Below are 19,644 nucleotides of genomic sequence, written 5' to 3' on the forward strand. Positions count from 1 at the left end.
AATCCTCCAACGCATTTTCTTAAAGGCCCGTTAATTCCCGTTCCCTTCTGCTTCCCTTTTCCGGGAAGATTTCTAAGGCAGAGCTCTTCAGACGTCTTGTAATCGAGCAGCTAGTGCAAGCCGTTCGATAATCAGATGAGACGACGCACCGAAGTTAATTGGGGCCGCGGCATGTAAGAGATGATTAAACGTTTTACATATTTAAATGATCAAGGACTAAAATTGTTGTCGTATTTGCAGAACTCTGCTCTGGAAAAAAGCCCCCCATCCCATGTGGAAGCCCACGGAGAGAAATCTACCCCCTTTAAAATAAATAAAAAAAATAAAAAGGATATTGAATTTCTGTCCCTGATGAGTAGGAAAAAGTGCGAGGACAGCCTGGCAAGCGCACCAAGCAGCCGCACGCAAGCTCAGCGCAGATTAGTCATTTGGGCTCGGAGTTTGCCAAAACAGGAAGAAAAAATAGAAAAACCCATCAATCAGCAAACAGGCATTTACACGAAACAGTTTTAAACTATACAAGACGGAGCGTCGGGACGAAAATCTCACGCCCTCGCTCCACATAGATAGGCAGGTTATCCCCGTTTTAAGTTCCTTGGCACTGGTTACGGAAGGCAGAACAGAGGACGGGAAAAGCACAAAATGTTAATTTTTTTAATGAAAAAACGCACAAGACGTTAAAAAGCTTAACATTTTTTTTTATATATACATATATGTTTTGTCAAGAAACTTACGGAGTCGCCGCACATTTCGGGCCATCCCCAGATGCTGCCATTTTCTGGAACCAGCACGTGAAGAGCATATTGCCCGGCGCCGACGTCCATCACATGAAGGTTTTCGGGGTTGGAGTGGTACTGGCTGCCGCCGTTTAAATCTTCCGATATCGCGTCATGCCATAAATAACCAACACTGTAGTCGGGATGAGTAACGAAGTGCTCCTCTGACAGAACACAAGCCGAGGACTGACTGCTTTCCCCATCTTCACAGCATATTCCTGCCCTTTTGTCGGACTCTTCTATAACATCTTGCATCAGCTCTAACACACACTTCTCACCGACCTGCTCGGAATCTACGACGGGGTTGAAGCAATCAGACATCCGGTGAATTTCATAGGAAGGTGTAGCTGCGTAGCGATCCACTTGGTCTTGGTCATAGTTTGATCCACTTGTGCACCATGCAAGTTCCTTACAAAGCTTAGAGTTTTTCAAGTCTTGGTTTATCCTCCCGCACTCGGCGTGATTGAACACACCACCGGTTATCTCTGTCAGCATTTGAGCGATATCATTTTTAATACTTATTTCTTTATCATCATGATGTAGGAAGCTAGGTGAGAACGTATCTTCTTGGTCACCAACGCTCGCGCGTTGCGGGGAATAAGAATCTTGGATCTCAGTATGGACTGCCTCGACGATAGAACTGGACAGATGGCTCTCATGGTTCACTTCGGACTCAGAGGGGGGCGATTCTTCGCGGTCCCTGTCCGAACTACTCCTAAAGGGCGAAGAGATTTTAAAATACTCGATTTCATGAAGAGCGTCGTTTGCTTTTACAGCGGATGTGCCGTGTAAGGGACTCTGAGTCTGCACGTGGTCACCGCATGTGGCATCTTCCTCATTTATTTGCTCCACGTAGAGATCAGGAGGAGATTCCAAAGGTTCAACACGTTGCTGCAAAGATACGTCTGGAACTATTTCAGAATTTAAAACCTCATTGTTTAATAGTTTCTCGTCAACACAAACCAACGCCTCTAAATCACGTAGCTCTTTAAAGTGCGCCTCCTCTGGTAACCCGCAGGTGTCGGAAGTTTCTGAAGGTCTTATACGGCCATCAGGATGCTTTATTTCCATATCTAGCAACTCTGAGTGGTCATCACGGCTACCGTGAATGGGGTCCACCGCAGAGGAATCAACATCAAGTGTAGAATTCTCCGTTTCTAGGGGCGCATTTGTGAGCGAGTCCTGTAAGTCGGAAGGTAAGTCTGACTCCTCTTCAGGAACAACACATTTTCCAAGAAACAGAGGATCAGCTATATCGCCAAGTACCATTGCATCAGATGGCGTCTCCTGGGTTGTGGGTACATCAGCTACGCAACTTGAAATGGCCAGAGTTTCGTTACATGAGCCTTCTTGGCAGCCATTTTTGGAAGCTTCATGGAAATTAGTATTAACCGAAGGCTCCTCTTCTTCCTGCGCGCTCTGCGTATGTTTAGACTCCCTTATATACCGAGGAACATTTGTGGCAAGGCTACTCATAAACTCATCTTTGTGAAGGTCACAGTTTTCATCGGGAATGTCACGGTCATCTCCATCTGATTTGTAGGAGGCTGTTGGGGTTGGGATTTCACGGTTGCTTTCATTTTGATCGCAGGAAATATCTTCTAAAAACAAAAGTCTTGTTGGTGCGTCCCCGGTCTGATCTACAGAGTCACCGGAGCACAAACTCTCATGTTCTTGCCGGTTAGACGGCAAAGCGTGGTGTTCTGACTCATCTGGATTTGAGACAAGCACAGAATCACAATTCATAATCGGCTCTATTTTTACATGTTCTGTTGAGGATTCCTCTTCACACGCATGAATTTCAGAACCAACACATGATTTGGTTTCTTCTGTACATTCGAACGGATTACCGGCCACATCCTTGCCGTTCTCCGACAAATTATCGATACTAAGCGAAGGAGGGTGTTCATCAAAACCATTATCAAAGACACATTCACTGTTTACATACTGGCCTTCTGAACTACAAGAATCTTTTTGTTGGGAACCAAGATAGAGAAAGTCTGATAAGACTGCAGGATGGTCAGCGCTTAATACCAACACCTCGTGATTTAGTTGCTGGTTTAAAACATCGTTCCTAGTGTCCTGAGGGAAATCTGTGAAGATCAGCCCTTTGAGGTCAGCAGCAGAGTCGTTGGGGGGAGTCAGAGGACAATGGGTTACTGGAGAAGACATCTCAGCCTCTAATTCCAGATCTTCATCATCCACCACGCAAATACTGTAAAAGTTGTTGGTCTTTGGCTGCTTAGGTTCTCTTTCGTCGCCATCGCCCGGAAAGAGCGGGCTTCCAACTACTTGTTCTTTTGCTGTACCAACGCTTGGCATGAAGCTGTTCTCAGTGGGTCTAGCATCAGCGATTTCGTCATGTAGTAATGAGCGCTCCCGTGTGACATGGCTTCCGTCCAAATCACTTGCTTTTGAAGGAGCTTCCGGCAAGTCCGGCTCCGGAATCAATGACACCTGAACTTGAGACGATCGGTCACGTTGAACCTGTGAAACCGTAGCAGCAAAACAGATTTCTTCATCACAGCCGCTCTCAGTTTCTGCCCTCTCTCTTACCGAGGCCTCCGCATCACATTTTGGTTCTAGGTCAGGGACAGATTCTTGCGCTTCAGTGTCTTTCAGGTTCTCATAATTCGACAAGACATTCCAAGCATAATTTAGCGGATGCATAAAACTAACTGACCTCCTGTCCGTCTTCTGCGGAGACTGAGCCTGCGTCGTGTCATCCATACTGTTGTATGAAGGATATCTTGAGCTTTTAAACAACGAATGTCTTTTAGGCTCTGGGCTCGCAGAAGATGGTGAAGATTTCTCCAGGACAGAATTTGGTGGGTTGGATGTCCTTTCTCGGAACTTGGGGTCATCCTCGCTTTCTGTAAAGGAGTTCTTTCCTAAATCTTTCTGGGATGTATTGCGTGAGCTCGTCTTTTCGATACGTTTGCGAGGACACAACTCTTTACTGAAACAACAACCCATGGTATAATCATGCCCTGCTCCTGCCTCGGTTGATGGTCCAATAAATGGAATACAGCATTCAGAATCGCTGGATAGAGGCCGCTGCCCACAAGTCAAATATAGCAGCTCCAGACATTCAAATCAACCACATGGAATTGTCACTCAAACTACAATCCCAAGACACCAAGGTCTGTACTTTTAAGAGGCCTGCCAGGCGCAGATGAGCAGCTGGCCGGTTTCACGGTCTCTGTTTAACCCCGTCGTTACTGATATGTCTTAATTTTTTTAAAAAAATTAACAGAAAAGAACAAAAAAAAAAAAAAAAAAAAAACTGGACACAGTTCAGAATGCAGCCAATAAAGGAAATATCCAGTTTACCTGTAAAAACACACACTTCTCGCCAACTCATTTAATAAGGACTTTACTTTAATGCAGCATCTTATGAAAAATACAAGACAGCCGTGACTTAGTTTTTGGTGTTAAAATTTAAAAAATAAATAAAAAAAACATTTAAAAGTGACTTAGACCGCCCAACGTACACTGCAAGAAGCGTCACGCTCCATTCTGTTTTAGTAATTATATTTTATTTTTGCCCCCCTTTTGCTCTCTAGTGTTACCGAAGACACACCAGATGTGGTGTATTTCTGGAAAGCAAGCAGCCTTGCCTGGAGCCCTGACCTGCGAGTCCACGGGGGGGGGGGAAATAACCCTTTAGGAGCCTGGGAACAAGCGTGTTTTAGAATGTCTAAGGGGCATTACATAAAGACAAATGGAAAATTACTTTCAAACACACTATGGGGGGGTCATAATATGTTACCACGCTGCAGAAACTGCTTGGAAGTAAAAATATATATAAGGATTTCTAAGGATGTTAAGATTGTCAGGAGGAGATGTGGGACTCCATGTAATTAACGTGTAAATGTACAAACCTCTAAAACAATGTTTTTTGTGCAGATTAATGTAACGTGTTCTCCAACATTTAGCTTAGCTGTATAAATGTTGTGGGAATACTAATTCAAATAAACAGCTTTAAGAGCTTCCATTTCTGTGGGGTGGGACACGCAAAGGTCTGCAGGATTTAGGAACCATTGTAAAGAATGTTTGAAGACACGAGACACGCGCTTTCATTAAGTCTTGTGAAGAATATTCCAAAAAGACAGACCCGCGCGACAATATTTCTGGAAGCCATGTTCCTGGGGGGGGATTTGTAAAGAAAAAGTAATGGCAACATTCCAGTATAAACGTATGCCAACAGACTGCTGAAATAAAAAGACACGGTCTGAATTCTAAATTACTACTAATCACGTGCAGCAGCCAGCAGTGAGGAAGAATTTGGGTTAGATTTCATCCGCGGAGTGCGAGTGACAGGTGCGACTCATGTGTTCATTAGCACAGAACTTCGCATGAAGAAGAAGGAACTCCAAGATAGTTTTATCCATAAATAGGCAGGAGATCCCCATGGGATACCACCCACCTGTCAGGGCAACGAGGGACTGCGTCTGCATTTATCACACGTGCAGAAAGACTTCTTTGGCGAGCAGCATTTTAACAAGGAATCTTTTTTTTTTTTTTTTTTAAATAAAACCCCCCCACCGAAACAGTACAATGAATTTTATTTTACTTATTTTTATTTAACTGCTAAAGGCACGCATTTTTATGTCACCGGTTGTCGTTGCCACTGAAGGAATGGCAGCTGCGTATGCAATCTATAAGCACCAATATTTTGGTGTTAAATAAAAAAAAAATAAAAAAAATCACTGGTGTGAGGGTGAACAGCTCTAGTTTTCGCATAATATAATGCGCTCAGACATATTAGCCATGTATATGAGTTCTCGATCTGTTATCTCAGCCCAATCTACTAGACAAACCCCATTATCTCCTGATCCGGCTGCATGTGATCTTAATCACCAAGCCAGACACTCTGACTAATAAAAGTCTATGCCATAAAGCATCAGCTCAGTGTGGTGTTTGAGCCGGGAAAGCCATCCAAAATATCACATGACTGACAACAATGGCCGCCTCCAGGTTTGCAGACAAAGAAAGTTTACTAGAACAGGTAGATAAAACCAGGTTTTTGTAACAACTAACCGACATCACTGTATACAGCAAAGGATTTTATGCCCAATAAATATTTTTAGTGACACTTCCCCTTTAAGACAATCCTTAAAGAGTTAATGTTCAAAAATCAACAAGAGGGCCGGAAACACCAGAACATACGAGTTTGGTTGGTTCAAAATTCTAAGTACAGCATAGCAATATGAGGTTTCTAGTTCAGAAACTCCATTCGAAGATACCCCTTAGCTGCGAGCCTACAACAACACGCATAGAGAAGAGCGTCACGCGTGTTTAACGGAGATTACTCACGAGATGAGAAGTGTCTTTGGCTTCTTGAACTTGCTGCACCTGCGGTTCAGCCACAACTTTTGTATCCTGATCAGAAGTCATGAGCCGTCTGCTTCTTGGCTCCTCAGAGAAATCAGGTCACCCCAGAAAGCTGAACGACATTTACACAAAATTAGTTCAAATTATTTTCTTACTTTTCAAGAATCTTCAACTCATTTCTCACATGATAATTACAGGAGGAAAGGGTTTCAAAAAAGGTCAAATTACAATTATATAATACATTTTAATAACAAAAAAAAACAATGTACCATGTATGGTCATCGATTTAGATACCTAATCCCCAAAAATTAAACACAGATTTGGAAGTTGTTGACCATAATGGTGCAAGAAGTGACGAAGCACATGGATTTTAACCTTTTCATTATTAAGTTATCTCTGTTCTATTTTCTAAACCGGTCTTTGGTTTGAAGTACTGAGAGAATATATAGCATAAACTGGGAGATGACAAAGAAGTGTGCAGAGGAGGCTGGTACCACTTGTATACCCCTAGCTTCTGAACCTTTCAGATGGGGTTCCTAACGCCCGACTCCCTGTTCGGCTGCAGCGTCTACGGGTGCTGGGGTACTATGTGCCTCCACCGCACTGCCGGCCATCGCTCCTCCAAGCAACACAAAGCGGCTTTCTCATTGCGACACTGCGGATGGGCAACCGGGCAAAACTATATGCCGCTAAACGACAGCGAGTGTCAAACGTTCCGGTACAAAATATCCGCTAGTGTGATTACCGGGATTTGGGTTTGAATGAAACAATGAGCGTAACTGTATTTTTATTTCCTAGCTGTAAAACCTATTTATTTCCATCTACTGGCCAGATGAGCAGCCAATTCTGTCTCCGTTAAATGGGTCGACCACTGTGAGCAAAGAAAAAAACAAAAACCTGTCAGCGGTCATTGTGTTAAACAGATTTCAAGCCATCGTGCCAACTGCGTTCAGCAGGGCCCTGAAAATCCAATTTATATTTAAAAAATAAAATAAATAAATTTAAAAAAGGCACCCGCTAGGGAGATTAAAAATTTCCACCTATAAAAGTCAGTTGTTTATTAATATAATAAAAATCAAATTTTAAAATAAGAAAACAAAAGGCAGATGCTTTTTTTTTTTTTAAACCCATTTACCAGAACAAGAAGTTGCAGCCCTGCTGCAGCAGCTGCCTTCCTCTTCCATGATCCAATATTTCTTGCCACGACTGCCTGCTTGAAGCAGCCAATCAGTGTTGGGAAAGCACTCCCACAGTAATCAACGGGGATTGCTTTCCATACATGTACATGGGGGGTCTACAAAGAGCCCACTAGCTGCAGTCTTTGCCGAGCAAGTACTGGAGGCGAGTATACCAAGCGAAGGGAGATGTGTTTGGCCGAAGCAACCACGCCACCAAAACTTTAAAAAGGGATCACGCACCCATAGTGCAGTAAAATGCAAACGATACCTGGAACAAAGCATCGCTGCTTCAAACAGGTTTTTTTTTTTATGAGCAGTATCAATATATTCTCATGTCCGTACTTTACATTTATTAATACTACGGGCTTAAGACATTTTGAGGATTCTTCATACATTTTGGATGCCAGCGATGTCATGGCGACATCACAGAGCTCCCAATACATTTTAAGTATATTTCATATTCCCTTTGATTTTTCTTTCATTTTCTCAAATGTTTTGGGGTTTTTTTTCTCCCTCTGACTTAGAGTGGATCACACCGGTTTACCAGCAAGGCTTCATAGCCCTGCATTGATGATCACAATACGTGCAATCAGCCACTAGAGGGAGCAGTAGAAGATCGCAGCCTACTGGGTCTCTGCCGTATTCCAGTGACCTTTCAGTTCCCGTCTGCATCGACACCTGTCCGATGGGACTTGCCTGATCACGTAAGTGGATGTTGCAGACGTTTGTATCATACCTTTGTATCAGGGTTAATAAAAATATTAAAAACGTATGGGTCCCAATAGAGATGTTTGAGGCACCCCACTAGTAACAATACACCATTAACTATAGCCTCCCGTCACACTGCCATTGCCTTATCCATTTAAAGTCCTCCATTTGAAACTGTTTCAAATAGGTTATTCTGTAGGGCCAAGGAAGAATTTAAGCAATTCTGGTGGAAAGTTCAAATGGAGTTAGATGTAATGTAAGAAAGCTTCTACCACTTCTGCTAGTCTCCCAGCAGAAGTGGTAGAAGCTAATAAAGTGCAGGAATTTAAACATGTGGGGCAGGCATATGTCTCCTGAATCTAAGATGAGACCAACGACTGATTAAGGTCTGAGTCTTTCCATAAGAAAACATGGGCAGACCGGATGGACCGAATGGTTCTTGTCTACCTTCAGATTCTACGTTCTCGCATCAATGGGAATATCAGAAAGCTGCAGCACTGAGCAGAACGAAGGGAGCATACGACCCAGAAAAGTGGTGAACGAACACACACACACACCTAAAATAACGTAAGTAGTAATGAAAAACAAACGGACATCCCCTCTAACTTCGGAGAAAATGCCCATTATAAAAGCATGAGGTCCGGCATTAAAGGCATAAAAACCAAGGAAATGGCTTCTCTGATAACGAGTTCCATTTACGAACCACAGGGACTCAAAACAATCCAACTATACATCTCCCAGCATACGAACGCTACAAACATCTTCCAAATCAAATTTTATTCATCTTTGCAACCAAGGAAGAAAGCGGAGAAAAGTACCTGTGCTTACAGCTGCCAGAAGTGTTCTACTTGCTGCACTATAACGATACGGGGGCCACAAGCAAACATGCGCCACTCATCGACTGTCCGGAGATCGAGCCACCTGCAACACAGAAGAAACATCAGTAACGCTAAAACACATGGCTGATTTTGGTTCAGAAGCAAGAGGATAAAATATTTGCATTCATTCTAACCACATTCCACCTATGAAAAGATCAGTATTGGCTGAAAGAGGGGAATAAAAAAAAATAAAAAAAAAAATAAAAAAAAAAAAAAAGGAAAAAAAACCACAAAATATTTATATTAAACTTTTTTGTGTACAGCATCAAGTCTGCTCAAAGGGAAAAGCACATGAACTAAAATAATATATAAAAAAAATCAGTCCTTAAGCAGTGCTTTCACACATATCACTGTGTGGAATTGTAACCTTTTTAGCCTGTGTCACATTGCTTTGCTGGGGGGGGGGTTGGTGACCGTGATAAATATTGCAGTGTATATATATATATATATATATAATATATATTTTATATTAATGACTGCTGATTAGGTTGTCCACAGACGTACCCAACGTGCACACAACTGAATTAAATTAACATACCCTCGTAGATGTTTTAGGTCACGTCATGTCACACAAATAATAATAATAATAATATATATATATATATATATATATATATATATATATATATATATATATATATATATATACACACACACACACACACACATATATACATACATACGTGGGAGATCAACTACAAAAATTACTTCCTGCGGCCATATAATATCACCATGGGAACATCACACCCCTAATATAAGTGAACATGTATTTCATTGGCACAGAGCATGACATAGGTAAGAGCTGCTCACGATGAAACATTGATCATTGCAAAAATACCTGGGCTCTACTAAAGAGAAGCCGCAATGAGAACGGAGTTGTTAGGCTGCTCAGGCTCTATGTACTCCGCGCCATGAGAATGAATCGGCATTCAAGAAAATATAAAAAGAGCAAACCTGGTGCAAAGTAGTAATTGGAATCTGAAGAAACATTATACTTGTTGCTACGGCGACTGCATCAGAACGGTGCTTTAAGGCAAACAGTACGCATGAACCCGATGGGCACCTCAGACATAAAAGCAGATCGCGTTCAAGCCACAAAAACACATCTGTGCGGAAAGTAATGATAAGAAATGCTAGAAACAATATATCAATATAGAGTACACAATGATTCAATGCACGGCTACGGGGAAATGTTTGCAGTATGATTCACGAGACGTTAGCGATAACACGGCGACGAAGCCTCCAACAGGTTATGCCGCTTCACCCCCAACACTGAGAGAAAGTATTGTTTACATGTTTACAGCCTTGATCTTTTGGGGTCAGTTTATCAATTACACATATATACACATTGACCACTTATTGCACATCATCAGCTGCTATCATCCTCCCTCCAAACTAATGAAAATTTGATTAAACTGTAAAACAAATTTATACCGCCGGCCGACCAATAAGCGTGCCGGGCGCCAGTCTGTTACCCGCCTTCTATGCGTACCAGATATAGAGAGGCAGCGAATAACGTTCTTATTGACAATGTGCGCCAATATGCAGGAGAATCACACGACGGCGCTGACAAGCATAACCTATACTCAAACCTGCTGGACTATTTCAAGCAGCTGGAATGCTGGGTCATTTCTGACCTCTCTAGCGCTCAAAGGGTTAAACAAAAATTAACATAGAACCAAGCAAGTGGACACAATAGAGAGCTGCGAGACACACAGGCAGACAACTCAAAGCACTGACAGACGATTCATGACAGCTTTACTTGGGCTGTAAATCCATGCCAAAAAAACTAATTTTTTTTTTGAGACCTCGTTGCTCTGTTACATCCTAGCCGGTTTGCTTTCATTTACCAAAATAACTCAGATTCTGTTCTAAACGGGTCATTTATATTTAACAGAAAAGGAAAAAAAAAAATTTATATATCTATATACACATACACACGCACTCTCTCTGGTATGTAAAGTTTCTGTGCATTATCTCCAGCGGAATAGGAAGAAACATTTCTCACAGAAACGCGGCGGGACAGCGAGGGCCGGTGACTGGCTCTGCTCGGCGTTTATTGGAACAAATGAAAAATGAAAGAAAAACACAATATTGCCGTAGGTGGGAAATTAGCCAAAGACTGAGTTATCGCTTGGCCGGTATAACCAGCATGCAAACGGCAACCTCAGACAACCCCTGACCGCCCCACAGCATGCCAGCCAGGGGGCAAACGCAGCACACACGCAAGCTCCTAGGTGATCTTGGGCTCGCGGGGCAAACTGGTCCCGAGGTTCTCTCAGAAGACTCTTTCTTCCCAAAATGCCGGGGGCAACAGCCAAATCCTGACCAAATGTCAGTGAGTTTGAGCGCCGGTGCTGTGTCAATGAAGAGCATCTGCCAAGCTTTTCAGCCATGTTATTAAACACATATACACAGCGCTAGGACACCTTTTCACGACCACAGCTCCCATCATCCCCAGACATGACAGAAGCAACGGCCACTTCATGCGAGTATGACATTTATATCCGAACGGTAACCATGCGCAATATCTCTCACTGCAACGAAATTACAATTCCACGGCGGGTAAGAACCATTCGGTCCATCAAGCCTTCACTGGTTGTCTCTTTTATGTAGAGACTCTGTCCTGTCCTGCATGTGTAAATGCCCACACGGTACCAGCCCAGCTACAAACATTTTACCTCTACACGGTCGGCGTCTAACAGATCAGGGAGAGCAGATGAAATAGAGTTCTGTCACATTACCCCCCCCCATCCTAGCGCCTACACCTAATAAAACTAACATTTTTCCTCCAATTATGAGAATAAACATTACTTATTGTATTATGCTGCCGTCGCCCTGATTTTTTTGTGATGACAGCTACTGGGAAGCTCCTCAACTTCCTGCTTTGCCTGAGAGAATTCCACAGCAGCATCATGGGAAAGTAAGGGAAATATCACAGTGGAATAGGAAGGCATGCTCTAAGTAATAATATTAAACATTAAATATTATATATATATATATATGCAAGTCTGTAAAACCGAGCTTCAGGTGAGAAAAATGTTACAAATCTCGGAGGAAAGAAGATCTTTTCAGCAGTAAGAGATACGTCTCGCTTGCTTTGTGCACTGTGAGTCATACCGGTTTATTTCATCATATATTGATTAAATATCTTACATACAACTCTGAAATGCAGTTGCCAGACATATTTTAATAGCACTAACCTAGGAATGTATATTATGATGTAAATGCCAAACCTTCTGCTACCTTGCCATTAACATATACACACACACACACACACACACACACAGCTCTACAAACCGCAATGTCGCCACTTCCTGGCACCCATGGTTTTGCGGGACAATGGGGTAAGAACTGGCCAGGGCTGCATAACGCACACTGCCGGATTCACAATGGTAGAAGGCAGGCAGCGGCAGGCCTCCACGAGGTGAAAGGGGAGTTGTGTGTGTGTGTGTGTGTGTGTGTACTATAGTGCTAGAGTCAGTGTCTATATGTGTTAATGTAGAGAGCAAGAGTCAGTATGTCTTCTGACCTGTAGTGCCAGAGTCAGTGTGTATATTTATATATAATGTTGGCCAGTGCACGTGTATGTTGTTGGATACTGTGTGCATGTATAACAGTGTGATGTTGTGTATGTTACACTATGGCATTAGTACGTATGTCAGCATTTAGAGTGTGTATTGGTGTTAGTGCATGTGTACGTATGTGTAGAATATTTACATGTGCGCTACTGTAAGCGTTTCAGTATAAGATAAGCGTGTTACTGTATGGGGATAGTTTGCATATGTGTAAGAATAATAATATATATACACACACACACATATATACATATATATATATATACACACACACACACACACACCTAGTCTTATCATACTCCTTGAATGTATGTATTGCAAGAAGCGCTGCATAAATTGTTGGCACTATATAAGAAATATACAATCTGTTTTCCGAGGAAACATCAGAGAAAACAAACTAGAACTTTGCGTCATTTTTTCCCATTTATAATCTGTAGTGTGATTAATGTTTAAAATACATATACATACATACATATATATATATACACACACACATATATATATATATATATATACATATATATATATATATATATACATATATATATATATATATATACATATATATATATATATATATATATATATATATATATATATACACACACATATATACACACACATATATACACACACATATATACACACACACACATATATATATAACAGTAGGGTGCATCAGACTTAAGAGCAAAAACGTATAAAAATAATTTACAAGCCATTTGGTTTAACAATAAAAACTGAAATTAAAGTAATAGGCCGAGGTTTTTTTGGCTAATGCCGTAAGTTTTTATTTGGTTTGTACCAAATAACCATTAAGTTCTACAATTGTCCAAGAACGTAATCAGCCCTTCGGTCTCTCAGAAGTTGCCTTGTGGGGTAAACATCCAATATCCACACATCGAGAAAGCCAGATCTGTGATTTTGTATTTGCTCTCCAATTACTTTCTACCACAGCGTTGGCACCAGAGTGAACGCGCCAAGCGAGTTTTAATAGGAACACGTAGACATTTAACATGTGTGAGTGATCTATGATTATTTTGTTACTAATGTGTGCTGCCATTTAGCGCTTTAACAAAATACATCCTAGTAAAGGTTACTAACGCTGACGTATAGAGAAGCAGCCATTACTCTGCGTACGCTGGCACGTCCCGATTAGACTTCACTTGGAGTTACACATGGCAGACGCTGGAGTTAGATTGCCTTCTCTGTGTAATGGTTCACGCTATAAGGCAACGTAGTCCAGGCGCGTTATGAACACGGCACACCGGGTAACATATAAACGTACTGATGTGGCACTTTACCAGCCGTGTTACATTACAGTGTCACGATACAGAACGTCTACTTAGAAAGGCGGCTGTTCCCCGGTGATCAGAAGCGACAGCCTGAGGTTCGGTTCTTTCATTCATCCGCCTTGTAATTGGCATTTAGGAATGAATGAAAAAAGGCCAGCATCGGGCCTGTTGTCTAACCGGGTTGAGGAATTGAATGCCACTATTTAAGCTTCCTAAGAACACATTCATATTACATTCCTACACAGCACATTAAACACAACGCAACCGACTGGAGCGCAGGGGGGGGGGGGGTCACTGTATTTAATGCAATTAACCGTTTATTATCAATGACGCCTCAATGAAGACAAGTGAATTTAAGCCTTGGTGATATTCTCCACAAACTCGGTTGTGTAAATGTGACCTGAGAAGGCATTTTCGTAAAAGGTCAGAACGCACACGTTACTGGATGGATGAGATTTGCACAATCTTATAAAAGGAGGCAACAATACGTAACACAGAAAAGGCATCCAATATTAACATATTTAATAGCTATGTTGGTGGAATGTGTTACCATGACATAATATACAGCAACAAACACTACCTGTATAAAACACAAGATGCCAGATTCTTATAATTACAGCAGGAGAAACCTAGAAGATTTATTTCCGCTTAAACCATGGATAAAAGAAAAAAACGGTGGCTTTTTTATAGGGGTAGTAGGTCAGTGTAACCCTTTCACAGCTGGTCTGTCAGTGTAACCCTTTCAGAGCTGGTACGTTCACCCCTCTGGTGCTGTTAACGGAACCTACCCTGTCACATGGGTGGTTAACCGTGGGCAGCGGTGCGGAAAGAAGTTGGAAGTTAGCAGTTGTAGGATGCAGCCGACGCAGTGCAGGATCCGCCGGAGCTGACACAGCGATGACTGCTTGTCCCACAGGGAGGATATAGAGAGCTAAAGCCCGGTCCCGTACCAGGCAGACAGTGGGGTGAGGCAGGAGACCGGACACAGCGGCCGCTTTTGGTCTGCAGAGTCTGAATACAGAGAGAATCCCCTCATCGAGCTCAGGTAGGAGGCACTGGATGACCTATAGGGAAGAGTGCCAAAGAGACTACATTCCCCCTACTGAAGGACAAATCCAATTGTTTCAGGTGAAGTATACCAATCAGTGAAACTGTTTAAAGAACAAACCAAACAAAAAAGAGGGGGATATAATTTAAGTAGACGCTGAAAGCAATGATATATGGGTGCCTGCCCATAAACAAACACACAGTTATCTAACCCTACTGACTAATCGCTGATACGCCAAAGCAAACACGTTTATACGGATCAAGAGTCAGAGTGAGCGTGTACCGTACTCAAGGAGTTAGGTGCACATGCGGACAGACTAATAGCCACAAAGGTCACTCACTTGCACTGTTGGCTTTTGCCCTAATGGAAACGGCACCATGTTAATAAATAGCAAGCGGGGTACAAAACAATAAACTTGCAAGCAGCGGCATTCCGTTGGTTTTCATGGTAACCGAAGCACATTGAGCAGGTCCCCAGCACTACTACTACTATAAAAAGATGGCGAATGTCTCCGTCCCTCATACAGGTCATCAGAAATCTATATTCTAGTACAAGAAAAAATAAACAGTGTTCAAAATAATTAAAACTCCTTAACACAACAACTTGCTTTGTGCAGCCCTCCATCGGCTACTGGTTTTGTCAGCCAAATAGTGGAATCATTTTTTCAAAACAGCTTTAAATAAATGATCCACTTACAGAGGAGATAATCCAGTAGGCTGCGCCCCGGTCCATGAATCCCGGGGGCTACCTTTGCCCATCAGCGCTGTGTCTGCATGACACAAAGGCGCGTGCGCAGGAATGAAGGGTAACACTTACTATAGATACATTAAACGATCACTGTAATTATGTCATGTAAGCCAGAAACGGGCGATAAAGCACACGGCAGAACATCTTGTCACACATCAGCACAGCCCAGCAAACAAACCGAACGGGTAAATGACGGCAACGATCACATATTATACAGGCGTCGTTCTAAAACTGCAAAAAAATGTTAACAGTGCCGATGAATACACATGGAAAGGAAAATAAGATTAGAATTAAGTCAAGAAATACAAAGTCCCATAGATCCCAGATGTCATCTTAACACAAAAAAACTTAAGGATGTTACAGAATTAAAACTCCGTTAGAGCGGCAGACCAGACTAGTCGAAAAGGCTGTGGCAACGATAAACGACAATAATGTACATTATTAGTCTGTAAACCCATAGGAAGGATTCTAAACTCATCGCTATACCTTCATAGAAACATTACACCTGATGGCAGACCAGACTCGTCTAGTCAGCCTGGAAAGACTCAAACCTCAAGCAGTTATTGGTCTTGGCCTTTGATTCAGAAGCCATATTGTCATCACATACATGTTTACCACCCACAACTTCTGCTGGGAGGCTGTTCCACTTATCTACCACCCTCTGTGTAAAGGAAGCTTCCTTACAATACACTTAAAACCTCTGCCACGCTCTCTCTTTTTACATTATGGCCTTTTGACTATTTTCCTCCTCTGAAATAAACTTCCCTCCAGTGCTTTGTTAAATCCAGTTATGTTTTTCAAATAAATAACGAAATACGTTGGCGCCTACAAGATGTCATTATTACTAACAAGGTAATAAGGGTAGAGGGGACACAGTAAGCCCGGGACTGGGTACACCGCCCCTCACACGGCCTGTATATGTTAACACTACCGAAGCAGTTAGAAAGGCCCTGGTGCCGCTAAAGGCTGCGTAAAGAGGGGCCCTCTCTGGCGGAATGGGGGTACTTGCAAGCCCTGAGGGTGTAATTAAGGTCCTGAGGGTGTAATTAAGGTCCAGAGGCCGTAAACGGACGGTGCCATGTCTAGTAGGTCCCCTGTGGGGTGATATGTCTGGCCCCTACAGGCCGAAGTGCCGCCCCAGCTGCTCTCACCTGTCCGACTGGCTCCCAGGTTCAGGCCTGCTATTATCGGGGCCTCCGGCCTCCCCTCGCAGTCTCGTCTCCCCTGAGTTCGCGCAGGGCTCCCAGTGGCTGTCAGGCGGGGTGGGCGGGGTACGAGGAAGAAGCGGGGCTCGGCTCCGTGATGACGGGGATCTTGAAATAAAACCAACGTGTACCACGAACGGACAGCAGAGGAGGGGCGGAAGCGCGATGCTCTACAAGGGACGGGAAAAGGAGGAGCGCGGGCCTCGAAGGGTCCCAGATTGCAGCAGGCAGCGAAGAACCCTCGGGTGACAGAGATTACACTATCCCGGGAAAAGAAGGAGGAAAAAAAAAACCCGAGAGAGACAGTCTAACTTCCTGCGCCCGCCGGAAGTCCCACCTCTCTGGCCTCCGTCTATTGGCCGTCGTCAAGGGGGTCTGGGGACGCAGCGGCCCTGTGCGCACTGCGCCTGCCCCTCCCGCTTCTTTCCTGACGTAGGGAACTGCCGCTGACGTCACGGGGAAGTCCGGCGGCGTTGGGTGGTGGGAGGATCCTGGCAGGTGATTTTGCTGCAAGCTTCCCCCTCCCTCTTATCACTCACCTCAACGCCTTGGCAACAAGTGACGCAGGAGGAGGGGTTAATGGTATTGGAGTTTCAGGCAGATCCTTTAAAACACGGACGTTAAGCTGTTACGGTACCGTTTGAATTTTCCCGCTCCGTGTTCTGTACCCCCTCTATTTTAGTGCTCCGGTCTGGAAAGTTCCGTCCGGTAGCGGGAAGAATTAATTATTTGGTCATGTATAGCAATGTTAGGCTCCGAGGTTTGGTCTAAACATTAATGTCAGCTCCATTAGGAAGCGCTGTCTAGGCCTGTTTAACGTGCAGGTAATTACTTGAGATTTCTCAATGTCTCCTCCAGGGCCGGTAAGCAGCATTGTAGGCCCTGGGCAAAGCAACGCACTGGGGCCCCTACCCGCTCCCCCAACATAGAAAGATATATATGAGTGTATATGTAAGAAAGGGGCAAGCACAGGCAAATGGCCCAGAAGCAGGGTTGGTCCCACCATTGGTCCTGTTGGGCCTGCAGGTGAGGTGGCCTGCTGGGAAATGTCCTCATATCCTGGTAGGCCAGTCTGGCTGTGTTCTAGGGGCTGGCAATGGCTTTTAACATGAGGCCTCCAGGCAACTGACCGGTGTGCCCATACATCCGGACTGAACTGATGGAACCGGTACAAAGAGACGGCTCAGACCTCGGGAAGCTTGCCGGTGTCGGCCCTTTATAATATATATTGAAGTAAAGGCATAGAAACGGCAGCTTTTCTGCAAACTCCCCTATACTGAATAAAACACGCTGAGTTGGCAGGAGAGCTGCAGTTGCATTTCGCTGTCCATTATGATTGGCCTACCCCAGTGAGCTTCTGCTCCAGCAAAGGCTCAGCTGGCCCTCTGTAAAGCATAATTAATAATTAAACCAGATTTTTGGAAAGCTGCTGCTTTGATTGAGCTATACATGATGCAGGGCCAGCTCAGCCCCTTTGGAAGTAAAACAATCACAGAACAGGTCCTTTATAATATTCTACACGAACCAGTAAATAATCCGTGATGTATTTGCTTCCATGGCTCCCAGAAAGTCAAATGGCCGGAGAAGGATATATTCGTTTGAGGGTGATGTTTTGACAGCTGGATTCACGACTGGACCCTTCAGCAACCCATCCTCGGCTCTGACACACCAGCCAAGCTACAGTGCCTTATCAATCAAAGATGGCGTCCGCTCTGCAAGGCATGGGGAGAGGGGGTACAATCTTTCTATAGCAGGAATAGTCACATTATGAAAAATACATGGCTCTTCCAAGAAGGGTTAGGGTACCATTGGTGGGTTCATATTTCCTAATGGATAAAGCAGTAACGTGCATGAAAGAAGAAACGCGTATACCCACAGGCATTCGCCAAACTACCTTCCACATCCACACATATGTGTTATGGGTGATTGATTGCTTCCTCCTGCAATTTGTATGTATAAATAGTACATATTTGCTTTCTAATTGCGCTATTAGGTCTTTGTCATTGAGTGCAAGCTGTAAAAAAAAATCTCCAGAAACGAGAAGGGCGAGCAAATACGGGAGGAGATGTGATTTCACCATAGAGTATTCATCTTATTAAACCGACCATAGAGAAATTCTCTCTGAGTTATTCACAGCCTCCTCCCTGCCATCCACTAAACCCCTGACAATGGCTGCAACACCCATTCAAACAAGGCGAGGAGCGCTTCTAATTGTAACGAACGAGTCAGAGCGTTCTCACAAGTAATTGAACCCTTTAAAGAAACTTGGTGAGATGGATGAGCGAATGGTTACGCTGAAGGCAACGTTACTGAATGAATATCTAGCTGTAGCCAGTTAGGCATTTGCCCCTGTGAACGGGATTCCTTTGCTGAAGCCTTGTTTTGCATAACAGTTTTATACTTTTTGTCATGTTCTTAAATATGCATGGTCCAGGATCCGAGCATAGATACATGGAGTGCCTCTGTGTGCAGTTTTATCTGCCCTTGAGGTATTGAAATACAACCCAGCCATCATGTGCACTTTTATGCATATTATCGCTCAAGTCTGTCTTGGTGCCCCCCTCGCAGGTAACAAAAGATGGGGAGTCTATCTTTAAAAGGCAGATGGTTTTTCTACCATGTTTGAGGAGGGTCAGTAATGTGCATCGTAACATCAGACCATCATCCCCAGTCTGGCCTTGTCTCGTGTTCATGATAGTCTTATGCCACACAGGTTTGAAGTCTGTCACTGTGCTACCATTGCTGCTGGAAGGCTCTTCTATATACTTCCCACACCGTTTAGTTTTGCGTTGCCCCCCCCACCATCCCAGGCGCACGTGTTACATTGTGTCTTTACTGCTTGTTGAAATCAGACTCACTTTATTAATTGTTGGGGCTTATGTATAAAAATTATT

General features: G+C 43.4%; 1 protein-coding gene across 2 annotated transcripts in view; it reads right to left on the bottom strand.

Annotated features, from left to right (window-relative positions):
• The window catches only part of LARP4B (La ribonucleoprotein 4B), a 31,414-nt gene extending 14,507 nt beyond the window's left edge, over nucleotides 1-16,907 (bottom strand). The window contains exons 1-3 of one of the 2 annotated variants that reach the window (XM_053466086.1): nucleotides 16,697-16,907; nucleotides 8,818-8,920; nucleotides 6,096-6,225 (exon numbers count right to left, since the gene is read on the bottom strand). In XM_053466086.1, the coding sequence (XP_053322061.1) occupies nucleotides 6,096-6,176 (81 nt within the window). In that variant the 5' untranslated portion in view covers nucleotides 6,177-6,225; nucleotides 8,818-8,920; nucleotides 16,697-16,907. Of the gene's footprint in view, nucleotides 1-734; nucleotides 1,270-6,095; nucleotides 6,226-8,817; nucleotides 8,921-16,696 lie in introns of those variants that run through there. The other variant, XM_053466085.1, reaches the window with a different exon arrangement.
• Between the last annotated feature and the right edge of the window lie 2,737 nt (nucleotides 16,908-19,644).

The sequence above is a fragment of the Spea bombifrons genome, chromosome 5 (genome assembly GCF_027358695.1).
Source record: "Spea bombifrons isolate aSpeBom1 chromosome 5, aSpeBom1.2.pri, whole genome shotgun sequence".
NCBI classification, from domain to species: Eukaryota; Metazoa; Chordata; class Amphibia; order Anura; family Pelobatidae; genus Spea; species Spea bombifrons.